This window comes from Zingiber officinale, chromosome 1A, assembly GCF_018446385.1.
Source record: "Zingiber officinale cultivar Zhangliang chromosome 1A, Zo_v1.1, whole genome shotgun sequence".
Lineage (NCBI taxonomy): Eukaryota > Viridiplantae > Streptophyta > Magnoliopsida > Zingiberales > Zingiberaceae > Zingiber > Zingiber officinale.
Genome location: NC_055987.1, coordinates 45,107,823 through 45,124,495, shown reverse-complemented (window position 1 = coordinate 45,124,495; position 16,673 = coordinate 45,107,823). Strand labels below are relative to the sequence as shown.

General features: G+C 37.3%; 3 protein-coding genes and 1 non-coding gene across 4 annotated transcripts; all 4 read right to left on the bottom strand.

The window, feature by feature from the left end:
• Positions 1 to 2,068: 2,068 nt before the first annotated feature.
• LOC122024114 (pentatricopeptide repeat-containing protein At1g80270, mitochondrial-like) lies at positions 2,069 to 4,938 on the bottom strand. Its single transcript, XM_042582666.1, has 3 exons — positions 4,768 to 4,938; positions 3,647 to 4,187; positions 2,069 to 3,437 (listed from the first exon to the last, which is right to left on the bottom strand). Exons 1-3 carry the CDS (start codon positions 4,803 to 4,805, stop codon positions 2,190 to 2,192), a joined length of 1,827 nt encoding a protein of 608 aa, XP_042438600.1. The 5' UTR covers positions 4,806 to 4,938; the 3' UTR covers positions 2,069 to 2,189.
• Positions 4,939 to 7,073: 2,135 nt separating this feature from the next.
• LOC122024104 (pentatricopeptide repeat-containing protein At1g80270, mitochondrial-like) lies at positions 7,074 to 11,430 on the bottom strand. The gene is made up of 3 exons (XM_042582653.1): positions 11,235 to 11,430; positions 10,051 to 10,588; positions 7,074 to 8,637 (listed from the first exon to the last, which is right to left on the bottom strand). The coding sequence occupies exons 1-3, from the start codon at positions 11,288 to 11,290 to the stop codon at positions 7,390 to 7,392; spliced, it is 1,842 nt and encodes a 613-aa protein (XP_042438587.1). The 5' UTR covers positions 11,291 to 11,430; the 3' UTR covers positions 7,074 to 7,389.
• A 923-nt stretch (positions 11,431 to 12,353) lies between these two features.
• Positions 12,354 to 12,425, bottom strand: TRNAP-AGG. The gene has a single exon. It is a non-coding gene; the product is annotated as a tRNA-Pro (tRNA).
• Positions 12,426 to 13,613: 1,188 nt separating this feature from the next.
• Positions 13,614 to 16,454, bottom strand: LOC122024094 (aquaporin SIP2-1-like). The gene is made up of 3 exons (XM_042582642.1): positions 16,049 to 16,454; positions 14,853 to 15,113; positions 13,614 to 14,038 (listed from the first exon to the last, which is right to left on the bottom strand). Exons 1-3 carry the CDS (start codon positions 16,334 to 16,336, stop codon positions 13,868 to 13,870), a joined length of 720 nt encoding a protein of 239 aa, XP_042438576.1. The 5' UTR covers positions 16,337 to 16,454; the 3' UTR covers positions 13,614 to 13,867.
• Between the last annotated feature and the right edge of the window lie 219 nt (positions 16,455 to 16,673).

The following is a 16,673-nucleotide window of genomic DNA, read 5'->3' as shown; positions in this document are numbered from 1 at the left end:
TTGAAAAATGTCCAGAGTAGTGATTAAAAGAAAATATGATATTCATTTCTCTTACAGGCCCTTTTTCAACTAAAATATCATGTGCATTATTATTAAAATTATCCTAATTCTTTAGATCATATATATCAAGTGGAGGAATAAATTATTTATCTAATATTTTCATTATCTACTACATTAGTAGCATTTTCATGCTCTCTTAAATTATCTCTATCCTCATAAACATCATGAATTTCATTAAATTCATCATTAACGTCATGAATTTCATTAAACTCCTCATTAACATCATGTATTTGTTTAAACTCATCTATATTATCCCTATTTAAATTTTCTATATTTTCATTAGAACTTGATCTTTTAACAAAGAACTTAGTAAAAGCACCTCTTTGTGATTCACTTAATTGTTCTAGTTTTTTTCTTTTTTTTTTCTTTTTTCACATCCAGAAATATATTTTTTAGGCAACATATTATAATGCACAAAATCACAACAATTGCAAAACTATAATTTAAATCAACTCAATATAAAAGGAATAATTGCACCTGGATGATGAAGAAGAGTAGATGACAACCATCACAACTCGCAAATCGCAATACAAGTCGTAAAGGTTCAGAACCTTCAAGTGCAGCGTGCAAGAGGTGCTGGTGAAGCCGTGTAGAGCATAGGCAAAGGCGCAGCCTCGCCATCGAGGAGTCACAGGTAGAGAGGAGAGCAAACAAAAATGAAAAAGGAAGACTAAGAGAAAAGTGGTGTAATTGTAAAAAAATCCAAAAGAGAAGTAGAGATAATCTGTGAAAGGAGACAGAGATGCAGGTAGAAGTTGCAAGGAGCGTGTGCAGATGAAGAAGAATTACAAGTTAACCTAATTCCTAAAACAATTGATATATACATATACTTATATAAATTATATAAGTTTTTAAAAATTTTGGGCCCCTCCCAAACTTTGGGCCCTAGGCAGTCGCCCAGGACCTCCTGGCCTCTGGGTCGGAGCTATCAGGGTCCCTTGGCGAAAAGAGAAAAAGGAACTTGGAAATTTTTTTTTACTTACATACAGTTTAAATAGAATTTAATTAAAAATTTGAAAATCGATATATTTCATTTAAAATATGATAAACTCTATATAACATATATTTCTCAAGATTCTCTAAAAAAATATAACATTATACAAAATATATTTTACGAACTTCTCCAAAAGTACAATACCTACAAATACAAAATATATATATATATATCAAATAATCCTTGAAAAAATCGAGATCTTCTAACATTTTGAGAAGTAAAATCATCAATAAGATCTTCAAAATTAAATTTTCCTAACACCTCATTTTAAATGAATAAAATTGTCAAGTCATTTATTTATTGATGGATGATGATATTAATAAAATTAAAATTTCAATTGGAGAATAGACTTTTCTAATTTAATTAGAAGAGATTCAAAGGAGAATAAAGGAGAGAATTGACGTTCAGGATTTAAATTTCACTCTTTTGAGTCTTCTTACTTCTATAAATAAATTAATAAAAAAAAATTATACAAAAAATAAAATCTTGAAAAGAAAAAATGACTATTTATTTTCATTTTTTTCTTTCTTTTATTAAAATAATCCAATAAAATATACTTTTTTTAATAAAACAATCTATACCCTCGATGGCACGTGTCAAGACCGGCCCTGTTCAAACGTTAAATAGTTTGTGGTTCGTTAAAGTAGTGTGATCTCATAGTCTCACCCCCACAAAGAGAGGACCACGAGACAGTTGACACCATCAGAGTTAGACGAGGTAGGCGAAGTAGGTGAAGATGGAGAGTGACTTTGCTTGATGACGATGACAATCTATTTTATCTATGCAAATATTTTAAATAATAGCTATTTTATGTGGCAAATATCTAGATAGTATGTTACCATGTTGATTTTTTAAAAAAACAAAAACAAAAACAATTGTGTTCATATATTTCTAATTTCAAATAATATGAAAAGGACACCTCCCTCCCTCCATCCCTCCATCCCTCCATAGTGTTTGACCGGAAAACCCTTTTAGTGTTTTGCAACCCAATCTCCTGCCTCTCAAAAGAAAATGTATCAGCAATCTCAAAAGAATCATATGATATGAAACATGTAAATTCTTTCTACAAAGAGAGACATTCAGATTACAGAATTCTCTAGCCGCATCTGCAGTAGCAGGAATAAGAGTGATATTCTCAATCAAGCAAATCTGAAATCTTAGACTTGATCAATGCATCAGCAGCTATAAGTTGTGCTGTCATAGCCTTGTTAGGAAACATGTTGTCAGCTTTCATCCTGTCCCTGAATCCATAAGCTGGTTTCTTGGCATTTATGTAGGCCTGGAGTAGATACTGATACGGCTTCAATCTTCCGGCATATCCGGCCTGCCTCAGACGCTGAAAGATCTTCTCAGCATTATGGATGTCTCCCTTCTTGGAGTACTTCTCGAACACTGTCATATATGAGACAAATAGCGGCTTATCCTCGGTGTGCTGTGATGCTTTCTGCAATATGGAAGCAGCTTTCTCCAGCTCTCCAGCCTCCACATACAGCTTTACGAGTGCATCCCAAGTTGCAGGACCAATATGACAGCCATCGTCTGACATCCGCTTAGCAAAATCCTTTCCTTTGGATAGTAGTTTATTGTTCGCATAGACATTTAATAAGGCAACGTAGTGCTTCGCAGAGACCTTTGTCCATACCTTGATCATGTTCTCAAAGACTTCCTCTGCCTTTTCGACATTCCCAAGTTTACCCCATGCCTCAATCGCAGTTAAACACTCATCGAGCCGTTGGCTAGACTTGCAAATCTCCCATATCCTTCCCACATCTTCTGCTTTGCCAAGAGCAGCATAAAGAGGAAGAAGAACCTTGCGTGCAACATGATTCTCCTGTATGTGATCGCCTTCCATATCCTTTAAGACTGCTTCTGCTTTCTCGTTGAGGCCAGCAAGACAATAGTACTTCACAGCCATACCTTGAATCGTTAAATCAGGCTTCAGGCCTTCAGCCTTCATTGTGTCTATAATTTTCTCCATGCCTACTATGTCACTCGCACGACCTTTGTTATCTACCAGTAGTCTGTAGGTTAAGAGAGATGGTTTTATATTTTCCTTTTCCATCATCACAAGAACATCAGCGATCTTCTTCTGGTCAACCCTTTTATAAAGAACCAGTAACTGATTGCAAGTAAATTTTGTGATAGGGAGACCAAGATCCTTAATTTTATTAAACACCTCTTCTGCTTTCCTTACATTGTTAGCAAGGACACAATTAGTAAAAAGAGTCCTGTAAACCACCTCACCCTGAAGCGACACTGGAATTTTCTGTAGATAATTCTCAGCTTTCTGAAAACCATATAGTTTGCAAACCAAATCCAAATGGGAAGCATAATCGCGCTCGAGAAAATCAATCCGTTTATTTTCTTCAAGCCATTCGATGAACTACAAAAGATCACAGAAATTACAGCACGAGTATTGAAAAAAAAAATGACTAACAAATTGAAAACTCAAATATCAAAAAAATATCCCCCAGACACTAGCATTGATAGATCAACTTAGAAAGCATTGAAAATAATTGAGAAAGCTATTTCAGTTCAGCAGAGTATAAGTTTGTACAAACTGAAAATATATTTAGAGGATAAGAGTAACACCTGCAGAGCCTTTGCATAAAGCCGGCTCTTCCTAAGAATCAGCATTGCATGAGAGATTGCACCTTGCCCCAAAGGATTACCGTCTTCCACCCACTTATTAAGTACACTATTAAGAGAGTGTCGTGGAGCTCTGATTATGGCCATGGAAAGTGGAGATTCAACCCTCTTTCCCAGTGATCTGTTTCCAACAGAATCTGATTCACCACCCAAAATCCCTTCTTCAGTTTCAAACTCCTTATTCTCCACTCTTTCATCTGACTCTACCATATCTTCAGCTGGCTCATCTAGTTCGGAAAACCTATCCTCAGAATCATTATCCTTCTCGCTTAATTTTGCTCCAACATGAGAAGAAAGATTCCGCAGCCATAGGAAAGACCTTGCGAAGTTAGAACATCTACTAGAGTATGACTTTGACAGTGAGAAATAGTCCAATATGCCAGAACATAAGTGAAAGTTCCCTTTTTCTTGCACCAAGCTGTTTCTCGATAATTCAGATCCATTGAAACATCCACAAGCCACCATATTGTGGATACTATGGCTCCTGAGATTACCATAAAATCAAAGAAAAGATCAATGACAAACATTTAACTTCTACAAGATACTATTAATCTTTCTTCTTATCAGTCCTTAGGATAAGATTCGCCAAAATATGTTATATTATGTGTTTTCTCTAAGAGCCAGCTAAATTGATCAGTGTGTATTTATCTTCGATGAATGGAGCAAAAATGCAATTGTCAACACTAGTCTTTCAGCTCCAAAAAAATAAAAATTTGCATCATTCACATGGTTTTCAAGAACGTGGCGAGAAAACACGTTTGATAGGCAGATGAACCAAATGGCTAATGCATCGATATTTGTCAAAGAAAGCGACTTGTCACCATGGAACTCACATAAAGTAAGTTTTATTCGAAGTTCAATAATTTCTAAATAAAAAGGAGGACTATTATGGATGCGCCAAACATACATGATTAATCGAAGATGCTCAAAAACATCAACAAACCAAATAGCTTGAACTGAAAAAAAACGAGTTTTTCATCAAAGCCCACGCTAAACGATGGAGAAGGCACGAAGTAGGTGACATTGCGTCAAGATAAGAACTTCCACCGATTTTAAGTACTCACCTCGCGGAGAGGGTAGCAGCTCTTCTTAGGGCCGACATGGCCACTCCACTTCCCAATCTCAACGGGAGCTGATCGAAGGGTAGAGGAGAAAAGAAAGATCAATTTCTTGCGAGCTCCCGGAGGAGCGGGGAGTGTGAAATGTTGTCCTGGTGCCTCTCGGGCTAAAACCCTAGACCCTAAAAATCTGGGCCGGCTCCCGTATTTTAGGCTGGGCTTGGAAACGTTGACGAGGGGCGACAATTTTGCAATGAAACACTCGCTTTTCAAACTAGTTGATTATAATTTTTTTCTACATCAAATGTCGAGGGGAGAGCAGATCCTCTAGTCTACAAATTACGAACTAAGGGATGGTCCATTACATGAGGGCCTTTGATTTGGATGGACCTCATCTTTAAATAGATGGAGTCTATCCAAATCAAGGGACCATCTCTTATTTTGCGGACCAGAGGATCCCTATTGTGTCGAAGGACCCTTTGACAATTCCAAAATGTTGGAGGCTCTAAACAGAGATGAAATTCGAGCTCTGTGGACTGCTGGATGTCCTAGCTTTCACGTTAAATTTGCGTTTAGGTGTGCAGTCATGTTTGTACGAAGTACAATGTATGAACCCTGGCGATGGCCTACGAGTAGACCTGATCCCGTGCCGGTTAGGTTCCAGCTCGACAATTGGGTCAATAGATCAGTTACCCATTGATCTGATTGTCGAGCTGGAATCGTAACCGATCCGACAAGGTGTCAGACTAGTTATAATTCCAACCTGATAAAAATCATCAAACCAACGGTTAATTACCGGTTAAGCCTGTTCATTTTTTTTTTATGTGTGAACATCGGTTCTAACCATTGGGATAAAGGGGGCTTTTATGTTTTTTCATAGGTTGAGATCATTTTATCATTTTTGAATCAATGGCTATAATTTAGTATCGGTTAGTTTTCAAATTTAGTTTTCAAATTCTATAATAGAGAGTTCATTTCATTATTTTAACACTCATATTTTCTCCTCTAATTCTCAATTCAATCTATATACGCTCTTGACTCCCACTTTCGACTATAATGGAAGGAGTTCAAGAAGGTTGTTCATCTCGATCTCGGAGGGGCAAGGAGATAGTAAATCCAAATGAAGAGCTCAACATGAATTAGTAAATCCAAATGAAGTGCTCAACATGATTCAATGCTGAGACCGAGCAACTTTCGACATCCGAAACATTAGAAAGTATCGATGTAATTACTTTTAAGGTTCGGGAAGTTCCTCCTATAAAATATTCTATTTTTATTAAATATTTTGAGAATGTTACTCTTCTGTCGAGAGAATATCGTGCAAAATATAAGTACTGCAACGCTTCCCATAAATTCCAAGTCGGTAGCAACTATAGGTCATTGAAATGACACATACAAACAAAACACCCGATAGAATGTGAAATCGTCAATTCTCAAATATAATTATCTAGATTTTCTACTAATGGAAACATCCGTCCTCTTTATGATTGAAAGAAATTTTAATTTATTTAGTATCAACGGTTGTTATGGAATAGACGTTCAGTGCTGGAGGTAACATATTAGATGAACGATAATCGATTTTGTCTCCCGACCCATTGAAAACTCAAACATTACTCAACGATTGATTAGAGTAAAAAAAAAAATCTGATAAATATAACTTTTAGATGATAAAATTGAAGAATTTGATATCATAGGAACAAATACTATATAAGCGAGAAACGGAAATGAATAGCGATACTATAAATTATGTGAATTTTGATTCTCTTATATCATTAAAAAAAATTGCTTAGATAATTTAAATAAGTTTAAATAATTTTTATAAATTTATAATTTTAAACTTTTTTAATATAATAAAATTGAACCGGTAATATCGAAACGTGAATCGTGATATCTTAAATTGTTAAAGTTTGAATCTTGTCATGAGCCATCGGACCGAGAATTTGAACCTTTGAAACAGCAGTTTTAAACCTACTTATGGGTCCCCAGGCCATCTTGTGGATATCGACATGGAGCGTCGACGGACGATGGAGCCGACGAAAATAGCTTGAAGGGGCAGGGCGAGGAAATAGCGGTGCTTGTTGCTTTCCTAATTATTGTAGTAGAACCATAGAACATCCAGGATGGACTACGTTCCAAGTGGAGGTAGACGACAGTCAAAGTGGCGACAAAAATTGGCTGTTCGCCATCCGGTGCCACTGCATGAACACTGCCACAAAGGAATGACAAGGCAGAACATCTCCGGGACTGCCACAAAGGGAGCATCTTTCCTGCATCTGAAAAAGTTGGGTGATCTAAAAGATGGAGCATCGTACTGATGCAAATTAAGCAATTGAATTCAAGAAATCCAGCTGTTAACTCAAATGCCATCACCATCATTAGGGTTAAGAGGTTTAAGACGTCATTGCATCTTGATTCTCCAAATCCAAATAAAAAGTATCAGCAATCTCAAAAGAACATGGTATCATCGTACGAAACATGTAAATTCATACTAAAACCAGCGCTTCAAATGCATAGGGCAGCAGAAGGAAACACGACGAGATGCATGCCAATGACAGGATTCTCCGGCTGCATATGCGCTAGCTAGCAGGAAGACAAGTAATGTTCTTGATTGAACAATAAAGCCCGAGCTCAATCAAACAAATCTAAAGTCTGCGACCTGATCAATGCATCAGCAGCTACAAGTTGGGCTGTCATAGCCCTGTTAGGACGCATGTTCTCAGCTTTCATCCTGTCCCTGAATCCATAAGCTGGTGCTTTGGCATTGTTGTAGGCCTGGAGTAGGTACTGATACGGCTTCAATCTTCCAACATATCCAGCCTGCCTGAGACGCTGAAATATCTTCTCGGCATTTTGGATGTCTCCCTTCTCAGAGTACTTATCCAACAGTGTCATATATGAGGAGTAATGGGGCTTATTCTCGGTGCGCTGCGATGCCTGTCGCAATAACGAATCAGCTTTCTCCAGCTCTCCAGTCTCTGCATACAGATTTATGAGTGCATCCCAAGCTGCAGGACCAATGTGACAGCCATCATCCATCATCCGCTTGGCAAAATCCTTTCCTTTGGATAGACATTTATTGTTCGCATAGACCTTTAATAGGGTAATGTAGTGCCTTGCTGAGACCTTCGTACATACCTTGATCATGTCCTCGAAGACTTCCTCAGCCTCTTCAATATTCCCAAGTTTACCCCATGCCTCAATGGCAGCTAAATACTCATCAAGTCGTTGGCTAGACTTGCAAATCTCCCATATCCTTCCCACATCATCAGCTTTACCAAGAGCAGCATAAAGAGGAAGAAGAACCTTGCGTGCAACATAATTCTTCTGGATGTCATCACCTTCCATCTCCTTTAAGAGTGTTTCTGCTTTCTGGTTGAGGCCAGCAGAAATATAGTACTTTGCAACCGTCCATTGAATCATCAAATCAGGCTTCACCTCTTCAGCCTTCATTGTATCTATAATTTGCTCCATGCCTGATATGTCATTGGCACGACCTTTTGTATCTATCAGTAGTCTGTAGGTTAGGAGAGTTGGTTTTATATTTTCCTTCTCCATCATTGCGAGAACCTCGGGCATCTTCTTCTGATCTACCCTTTTATAAAGCATCAGAAGCTGATTGCAAATAAATTTTGTGATAGGGAGACCAAGATCCTTAATTCTGTTAAACACCTCTTCAGCTTTCCTTAAATTGTTAGTAGTGACACAATTAGCAAGAAGAGTCCTGTAAACCACCTCACCCCTATGCGACACTGGAATTTTCTGTATGTAATGCTCAGCCTTCTGAAGACCATCTAGTTTGCAAATCATATTCACACGGGAAGCATAATCGTGCTCCATAAATTCAATCCGTTTATTTGCTTCAAGCCAATCAAGGAACTACAAAAAAGTCAAGAAATTACTGCGCTAGTATTGAAAAAAAAAAAAAGAGTAAAATATATGAAAAATTCAAATAGCAATTTAATATCCTACAGACATTGTCTTCTTGATTTGCTATAAATTCATGTAGATACAGATAACTATTAGTTTTATTATAAATTCTCCTCCAAACTTGGAGGAATTAATGAAATAAATCAACAAAAGAACAAGACAGCACAATAAACAAATCCACGAAGGGAATTGGAACAGCCAAAAAATGTTTTTAAAAAAAAACTAGAACAATCTAAATGCACATGGCAAGATGTTATTCTTATGGTTGCAACACAGAGACCAAATATTTGTTAATTTAACCAGACCAAACAATAATGAGAAAAACTTTTTCATATTGGTTCACAATTGAATATATACATATTGAGACTAATCTACACAAAATTCCTTTAGAACCACGATTTAACAAAGATGTATAGTCAGGCAACTGCTAAGGTATGTTTCATATAAATCTCTAGTGAAAATCTTAGGCTGATTGAATTAACTATACGATGAAAATCCTAATGTTGAAGGCATAAATTTTCAAGCGTTCAGACATTTGTGCCACATAAGTTTATCAAATGAAAATTGCAATTCTGCGAGCTAGTGCAGGTCTAAAATAGATCTTTTCGGGGAAAAAAAACACTCCCCTAATAGAACAGGTTCGATATTATTTTCAGTAGAGAAGATAATTGAGAAAACATAGATAAATCAACTTATAAAGAAAACTGTATCACATTTTCAACCATAGCAGGAATCAGGTAAATCCAATGCTTGACATACTCAATCTCATACCGTGTACCCTTAGTTTTGTTTGTTAATATCTTTTATATTCACCTTTTTTGGTTTTAGTGAGAAAAAGAGGAGCATTTTATAACCCCTATCAATGGACTAAGACGAAATCATATGATGTCAAATATTAACCAATAATTCAAACCTTTTTACCAAGCAAAAAAATATTCACCATGATGGTGCCATGCATAATAGTGCTGCAGCAGCAACATACAACCATAACAGTCAGCAAAAAATTTCCTTGGGCCTTTGAAATTGTCAAATTAAAGCTAACACAGTTGCAGCAGCATTCAACAGAAGAGACTCAAGACAAAAAGACAAGAGTAAAATATGTGGCACTTTAATCCTTAATCCACTTAACCTAATCCAAATGCACATTCAAAAATATGATCGTGGCTTGATCCTACAAGACATTTTTTGATTGAACAAAACTAGGGAACAAACTAGGGTGAACAGGAAATGCTTTAGGAAATAACTAAGCACCACACAACAGTCTTAAGAGTGAAAGAAGCAGGTATTCATTATAGCTATTTCGGTTCGGTAGGATATAAGTTTGTACAAATTGAAAATGTATTTAGAGAATAAATGTAACACCTGCAGAGCCTTTGTATAAAGCCGGCGCTTCCTGAGATTCAGCATTACATGAGAGATTTCACCTCGCCCCAAAGAATTACCTTCTTCCACCCACTTAATAAATACATCATTAACAGAGTGTCGCGGAGCTCTTATTATAGCCTCAAGGAGTGGTTCAACCGTATTTTTCAGCGATCTGTTTCCAACAGAATCTGATTCAATGTCCAAAATCCCTCCTTCAGTATAAAGCTCCTCATTCTCCACTTCCTCATCTGGTTCTACTGTACCATCGGCAGGTTCATCTATATCGGGAAACCCATCCTCAGAATCATTATCCTTCTCACCTGACCTTGCTCCAACATTAGAGGAAATATTCCGTGACCATAGGAAAGACCTCTCGAAGTTATAACATCTACTAGAGTATGACTTTGAAAGTAAGTAATTCTCCAATATGCCAGAACATAAACAAAATTTCCCTTTTTCATGCACCAAACTGTTTCTTGATAATTCAGATCCATTGAAAGACCCACGAGCCATCATATTGCTGATACTATGATCCCTGAGATCACAATAAAATTAGAGAAAAGATAATGGCAAACATTTAACTTCTGCAAGCTACTATTAATCTTTCTTCTTAACAGCCATTAAGATAAGATTCACCAAAATATGTTATATTATGTGTTTTCTCTTAGAGTCAGCTAAATTGATCGGAATATATTTATCAGTGATAAATAAAGCAAAAGGATCAACACGAGCCTCTCAGCTCCAGAAATGAAAACCTTGCACCATTCACTTGGTTTTCAAGAACGCTAACAATGCAAGAACACATATGGTCAAGCGAATAAAAATGGCAATATTAGCAAGAACCTCCATGGCCACTAGCACAAAATTTAACAGAAGGGTGAAGCCAATGACTAACGACGCGTCAATATTTGTCGAAGAAGCAAACGACTTGTAACCATGATGGAACTCACCTAATGTAATTCTTCTTCAAAGTCAAAGAATTTCTAAATGAAAAGGAAGATTATTATGGGTGCGTCAAGCACACGTGAAAAATCAAAGATGCAGAAAACATCAACAAACCAAATAGCTTGAACGAAAAAAAAAACGAATTTTCATCACAAGCCTCGGTTAAAAGATGAAACAGCCACTAAGAAGGCACGTTGTGCCAAGATATGAACTTCCTCCGATTCTAAAGTGCTCACCTAGCGGAGAGGGCAGTAGCTCTTCTTAGGGCCGACATGGCCATCCCACTTCCCATTCTCTAACTGGTACTGATCGAAGGGAAGAGGAGGAAAGAAAAATCAATCCCTTGCGAGCCCTTGTTGGCGTGCGAGGAGCGCGGAGTGTCAAATGTCGTCGTGGTTCCTCACTTCGTCTCTGCTTAAAACCCTAAACCCTAAATTCTCGGGCTGGCTTTTGTATTTTGGGCTGGGCTTTGAAATGATGACGAGAACAAACAAATTTTGCAATCGCACTCGCATTTTTATAAATGAGTTGATTGTATATATATATTTTTTATTTTTCTACTACAAATTTATTCGTTTTCGTATTAAATAAATTTAATATGTTTTAGTATATAAAAATTATATTTTTTTTTTGTAAAATTTTAATGGTTTTAAGAAGGAAACTTTGACTTAGAATTCTTCATTAATTGAGATTAAAAATAATTATTTTAAAATAAAATAGATCGATGAACAGTTTGATATATTAATTATCTAACATTAATTGTTTAAAAATTTAAAAATGAATGATTAAATATGATAATTTTTAAAATATCACTTTATTTATTAATTCATTTAAAATATCTTTGATTTATAATATAAATCTTTATTTTTTAAATTATAGTAAAAAAGGATTACACTCCACCTCTTACACATTATTTCAAATTATATAAAGGAAGATAAAGCAGATTAAATAGTACAATCCTACAAGAACACATCAAGGAAGCCTTCGGCTTGTTCTTCAAGGACGGAGATGGTATGATTCCATCTCTTTCCTCTCCGCTCTAATTGGTACCGCTTTCCCTTTTGACATTTGATCTGCTAATTTCCAAATCGAATCTCTAGACAACACAGAGCAGACTTCGTGTATGTTAGTCTTCATCTAATCTTCGTTTTAAGATTCTTTAAAGATCTAACTTTGATTAAGTTCCAGAAATGCTGCATCTTAGTTTGAGATTTCTGCGTTGTTACAGCGTAGAGCGACTTTTCTTCTTGTTTGTTTTTTCCTTTTTCAAAAAAGAAAGAACGAACTGGGAAGAACCAAGGTTCACAGTTCATTGAGCTTGGAAAAATAAATCAATCAAAAAAAATTTAAAATTAGGGGCATTCCGAGAATTGAACTCGGGACCTCTCGCACCCTAAGCGAGAATCATACCACTAGACCAAATGCCCGATGCTGTTAAACAAAAGGTTTATTATATTTATTTTAAAAACCTTCACAATCATTTCTTACGCAAAAACATGCTGATACCTAAAATGCTGCATCATTGTTAGCAGCAGAGCTCCTAGATTTATATAAACCGTTATGGTTATCTCCCAGCAAATTGTAGAAGTTGACCAATTGTATACTAATGTGGCTTGGACTTCAATTTGGGTGTCTTAGTTTGATGGTGACAAGCGAGATATCGAGTTTGAAGGAGGCCAATCAGTGCTCGTTTAGGTGGTGAGGACTTTGGTTGAAATCAACATGCTAGTTTAGCTCACCTAACGTGTAGTCGGGTTGATTGAGTTCGCTTGAGGCGGATCTATCCCAGCCAGAGTGGATTTGGCTCTACCATGGTGGATAATTCTCCTTTGTAAAAAATTTGCTCATTTGAAGTGATCAGAGGTTATTCTAGGTCGGTTGCCCAAATTGATGAGTAGTTACAAAAAGGTGGAATCGTCATCTTAGCTGCCTCCTGGGTCCGGCTCCACAGATATCCATAAGGGTTAAATCATAATTAAACTGGACAGGAGGGGTGAGTGAAGCAAGAGGTTAAGGTGTTCAACTTGTCTTTGGCAAAAAGGGAGGCCGAGGGCACTTAGAGACCTCTATGAGAACTAAAATTCTCTAAAAAAAATGATCGGCGCGACACTTATATATGCTATTGAGATCTCCCTCCCAATGATGTTTAGTCAAGTGACAACCAATGGTTGGCATCGCTGGCTCTTGATATTTTGAGTGTGGCAGCACCATAATTGGTTTATGAGAAAATAATGGCATTAAGTATTGGTAGGTGCAAATTTATTTTGTAAATTAAGAATTCAAATGTGTGCATTTTCTCAGGTTCTTAACTCCCTAACCAATCAATTTTGTTGCTTTTCTTTGATTATTTGCTTTAGGTATCAAGAAGTTTTACTGCATTTGATTTGTTCTTACTTAAGGTTGATGGTTTCCTCTTCCTTACAATAATTGTTTCTGTCTTTTCCCTTCAAACTTAAACCCTGTCATGATCCTTCAGTGAGCCTATCGTAAAGTCAATTCCATTTTTTTTAAGGGTTTTGCCTAGAAGCCAACCTTTGTAAAATAGCATTGGCCTCTGTAAAAGAAGAGAAAGGCACACGCTAGTTGCAAGCACTAGCGCTCATCGGTCCAACTTGTAAATAAGCACAGTTTCTGAATCAACCTTTAAGACAAGGCATCTGTTCAGCACTATACAAAATGGGAGTTTGTCTATACAAAATGGTCTTGCAACACTATCAGAAGATATTAGATGATTGCATGCTACTAACAGAGCTACACTATCTCGACGTATGAAACAGAGCTTTTACAAATTTCTTTTGATTGTGGAGTTTCCTAAACTCCAATAATTAGTGTATCAAATATGAAAGAATATGAAGACGAATCTTTCTGCTCATTCAGATTTGTCCTTGTGATCTCCAGCTTTCAGCTGCTTGCTATTTGGCCCAGTGAGCAATTTAAATGTCCAAACCCCCAGCAAAGTTGCTTGAACGGGTGCAAACCAGTAAACAATCAAATGTTCCAATCTTATATGATCTCCCCGAGCAAATGCCCAACCAAAAGCCTTAAAACAGAAGATGCATGGTCAAATATTTGCATTTGAAATATTATTATTAGGTTACAAACAAGTGATGATTTGCAAATATTTTACTTGGAGTGGCTAATGTTAAAACAATTAGATAACATCATCATAGATTAGCATATCTGCAACTACCAATCGCAGGCATGCGTCACTGTTGATGCTGAAGAATACATCAAAGTATTTGATGTACCATAACATGGAAGCTAATAGAACAATCATGAGACAAAACTAGAGGTGGCAAATGGGTCTATCCACAACTCGACAAGGTCTTGAACCGTTGACGAGTGCAAGTTGGGTACACTCTGCATGCCCTACAGGCTAGACTAACATGACTCAACTGTCGCCTAGCTAAATTAACCCTCAAAATTACCATCAAAGATATAGCTTGGTAATCCCAAGGGCCATATGACCATAGTAATTAGCAAAAGAGAAAAGAATATGACAGATTAGTTCTACTGTTGATGATGCTGAAGAATACATAAAAGTATTTAATGTACCATAACATTGGACGCTAATAGAACGATCATGAGACAAAACAAGAGGTGGCAAATGAGTCAATCCACAACTTGACAAGGTCTTGAACTGTTGACTGAGTGCAAGTTGCGTACACCTTGCATGCCCTACGGACTAGGCTAACATGACTCAACTGTCGCCTAGCTAAATTACCCCTCAAAATTACCATCCAAGATATAGCTAGGCCATCCCGGGGCCATATGACCATAGTAATTAGAAAAAGAAAAAAGAATATGACATATTAGTTCTACTAGATCCAAATAAGTCGATATATGTTACTTACAGAGGCAGGGTTCATCACTCCTCCAGTTAGATCAGAACCAAGTATATGAAGAGTCAATTTGGAAATGCTTGAAATCCATGTGTTCATGAAGAAACTGTTAGTATCTTTCTTCTTTAACATTTGAGAAACCATCACGATCACAAATGTAAGGAGCCCTTCAGTCCATGCCCCTCGATGAATATCAATACTCAAGTGAGGTCCATGTCCAACAGTAGGAAAGATTTCTCTGATCAACTTAACACCAATAACAGATCCAATCACCTATGGATGCCACATTAAGGATAAGGAATAGATAATGATTATGTTGCAAAAGGATCCGAAAACTGAGATCAAAACTACAGCCTTCCAACAACATTTTCTTTGCTTAGAAGAGTTATTCGACCAAAATAATCACAAGGGAGCAAAAACCTAGCCATTGGCTTGAGAAACATGCGAAATCTTATTAATATCTGGAGGCAAAAGGAAGGTCAGTGTCAAACTGTAAACTTTAGCCGACTAGTTTGCCACTCAGAAACCATATTCTGTGAAGCAGGAGGATCACTTTGCTTTGTGATGATTACAAAAACTAATAATCCTAATATATGTTTACATACATGATCATTGTAGTAAAGAATGCTTAAGTTCAACGATCCCACATGCTTTTAAAAACAACTTAATCAAATACATGATTCAATATTCATCATATTAGCCTAAGATGATGGTGTGACTAGGGTGTAGGGACATATCTAAAGAAGACAAAATGATGTCATCAATCATATGGGTTTAACAGATGAAGCTTCAAGTTGCTAGACTCCTATCTAAAACAACAGAAAAATAAGACAACTTCGCCTAGCTGAAGACATGTTCTCCCACTGTTCGATGGTTGTGTAAACTTCTATACAAATTCTCTCATCATAATTTGGATTTGCGGCATACTGTGTGCTTGTGCATCAGAATATTACTAGATTGGTTCTTGTTTGATGTTTCTACATCCTTGTTCTATATGCCAACAAAAAGATTCCAGCTTGCTATGCACGCACATAAATGGATCACAGAAATCAAAGACCTAGAAGCATCAAATTCTTGAAGAAGCGCCATATAAAAAAAATGACGCGATTAATCAACGCGACTTCCAACAAATCTGGAAAAGAGGAACGAAATCCAGAAACAAAACCTCATCTTTCAAATCAACCTGAGGAAAAGGGGAAGTAACTCGCCTGCGCAGGGATCCTTCCGAGGGCGGTAAAGAAGAACCCGTCGGGGCCTCCGGAGAAGGCGTAGGAGAGGACGGTGAGGGGGTTGTAGGCAGCGCCGCGGGTGAGTCGGGCGAAGCCCGCGAACAAGAACATGTATGCTACTGAAAGGGCGAGCCTGAGGGCCTCGCCCACGGGGCGGTGGCCGAGCCCGAGGGCGTCGCGGATCAGGAGCTTGACGAGGGCGCCGGCCCACACCCACGCAAAAGACATCGCCGCGTCGCATACGATCAAGCACGCCCGCCGCCCCATCGATCGCCTCCACTTCCTCCTCGTCGGGCTTTAGGTCTTCATCTTCGTCATCGTCTTCCTCCGCTCGCTATTATTGTTATTTTCCTCATCGTGCGGACGAATTATTGGTGGTTGGTTGCGTGGTAGTGTGAGAAGTTTCGTGGTATAATCTTCTAATGGATCAGCATCAGGATCGAATTATTGATCCGAACCCATTTAGGGTTTTTTTTTAATTAATATTTTAGTTTACCTCTCGTGATTTACTCAATTTATTTATGGAAAAAAATCTCCCTTACATTTTTTTATTAATGAAGACGACGGCCCGCTTTAATTTTTTATGAAAAGAATTTTTGTATAA

Bases quoted from the DNA above. Each gene is read 5' to 3' on its own strand.
- LOC122024114 (XM_042582666.1), bottom strand. From the start codon at position 4,805: ATGTCGGCCCTAAGAAGAGCTGCTACCCTCTCCGCGAG. The intron at 4,188-4,767 runs GTGAGTACTTAA...TGGTAATCTCAG, and splicing joins GCTGCTACCCTCTCCGCGAG to GAGCCATAGTATCCACAATA. The intron at 3,438-3,646 runs GTGTTACTCTTA...GATCTTTTGTAG, and splicing joins TTTATGCAAAGGCTCTGCAG to TTCATCGAATGGCTTGAAGA.
- LOC122024104 (XM_042582653.1), bottom strand. From the start codon at position 11,290: ATGGGAAGTGGGATGGCCATGTCGGCCCTAAGAAGAGCTACTGCCCTC. The intron at 10,589-11,234 runs GTGAGCACTTTA...TTGTGATCTCAG, and splicing joins GCTACTGCCCTCTCCGCTAG to GGATCATAGTATCAGCAATA. The intron at 8,638-10,050 runs GTGTTACATTTA...ACTTTTTTGTAG, and splicing joins TTTATACAAAGGCTCTGCAG to TTCCTTGATTGGCTTGAAGC.
- LOC122024094 (XM_042582642.1), bottom strand. From the start codon at position 16,336: ATGGGGCGGCGGGCGTGCTTGATCGTATGCGACGCGGCGATGTCTTTT. The intron at 15,114-16,048 runs GCGAGTTACTTC...TGGCATCCATAG, and splicing joins TCGGAAGGATCCCTGCGCAG to GTGATTGGATCTGTTATTGG. The intron at 14,039-14,852 runs GTAAGTAACATA...TTCTGTTTTAAG, and splicing joins GAGTGATGAACCCTGCCTCT to GCTTTTGGTTGGGCATTTGC.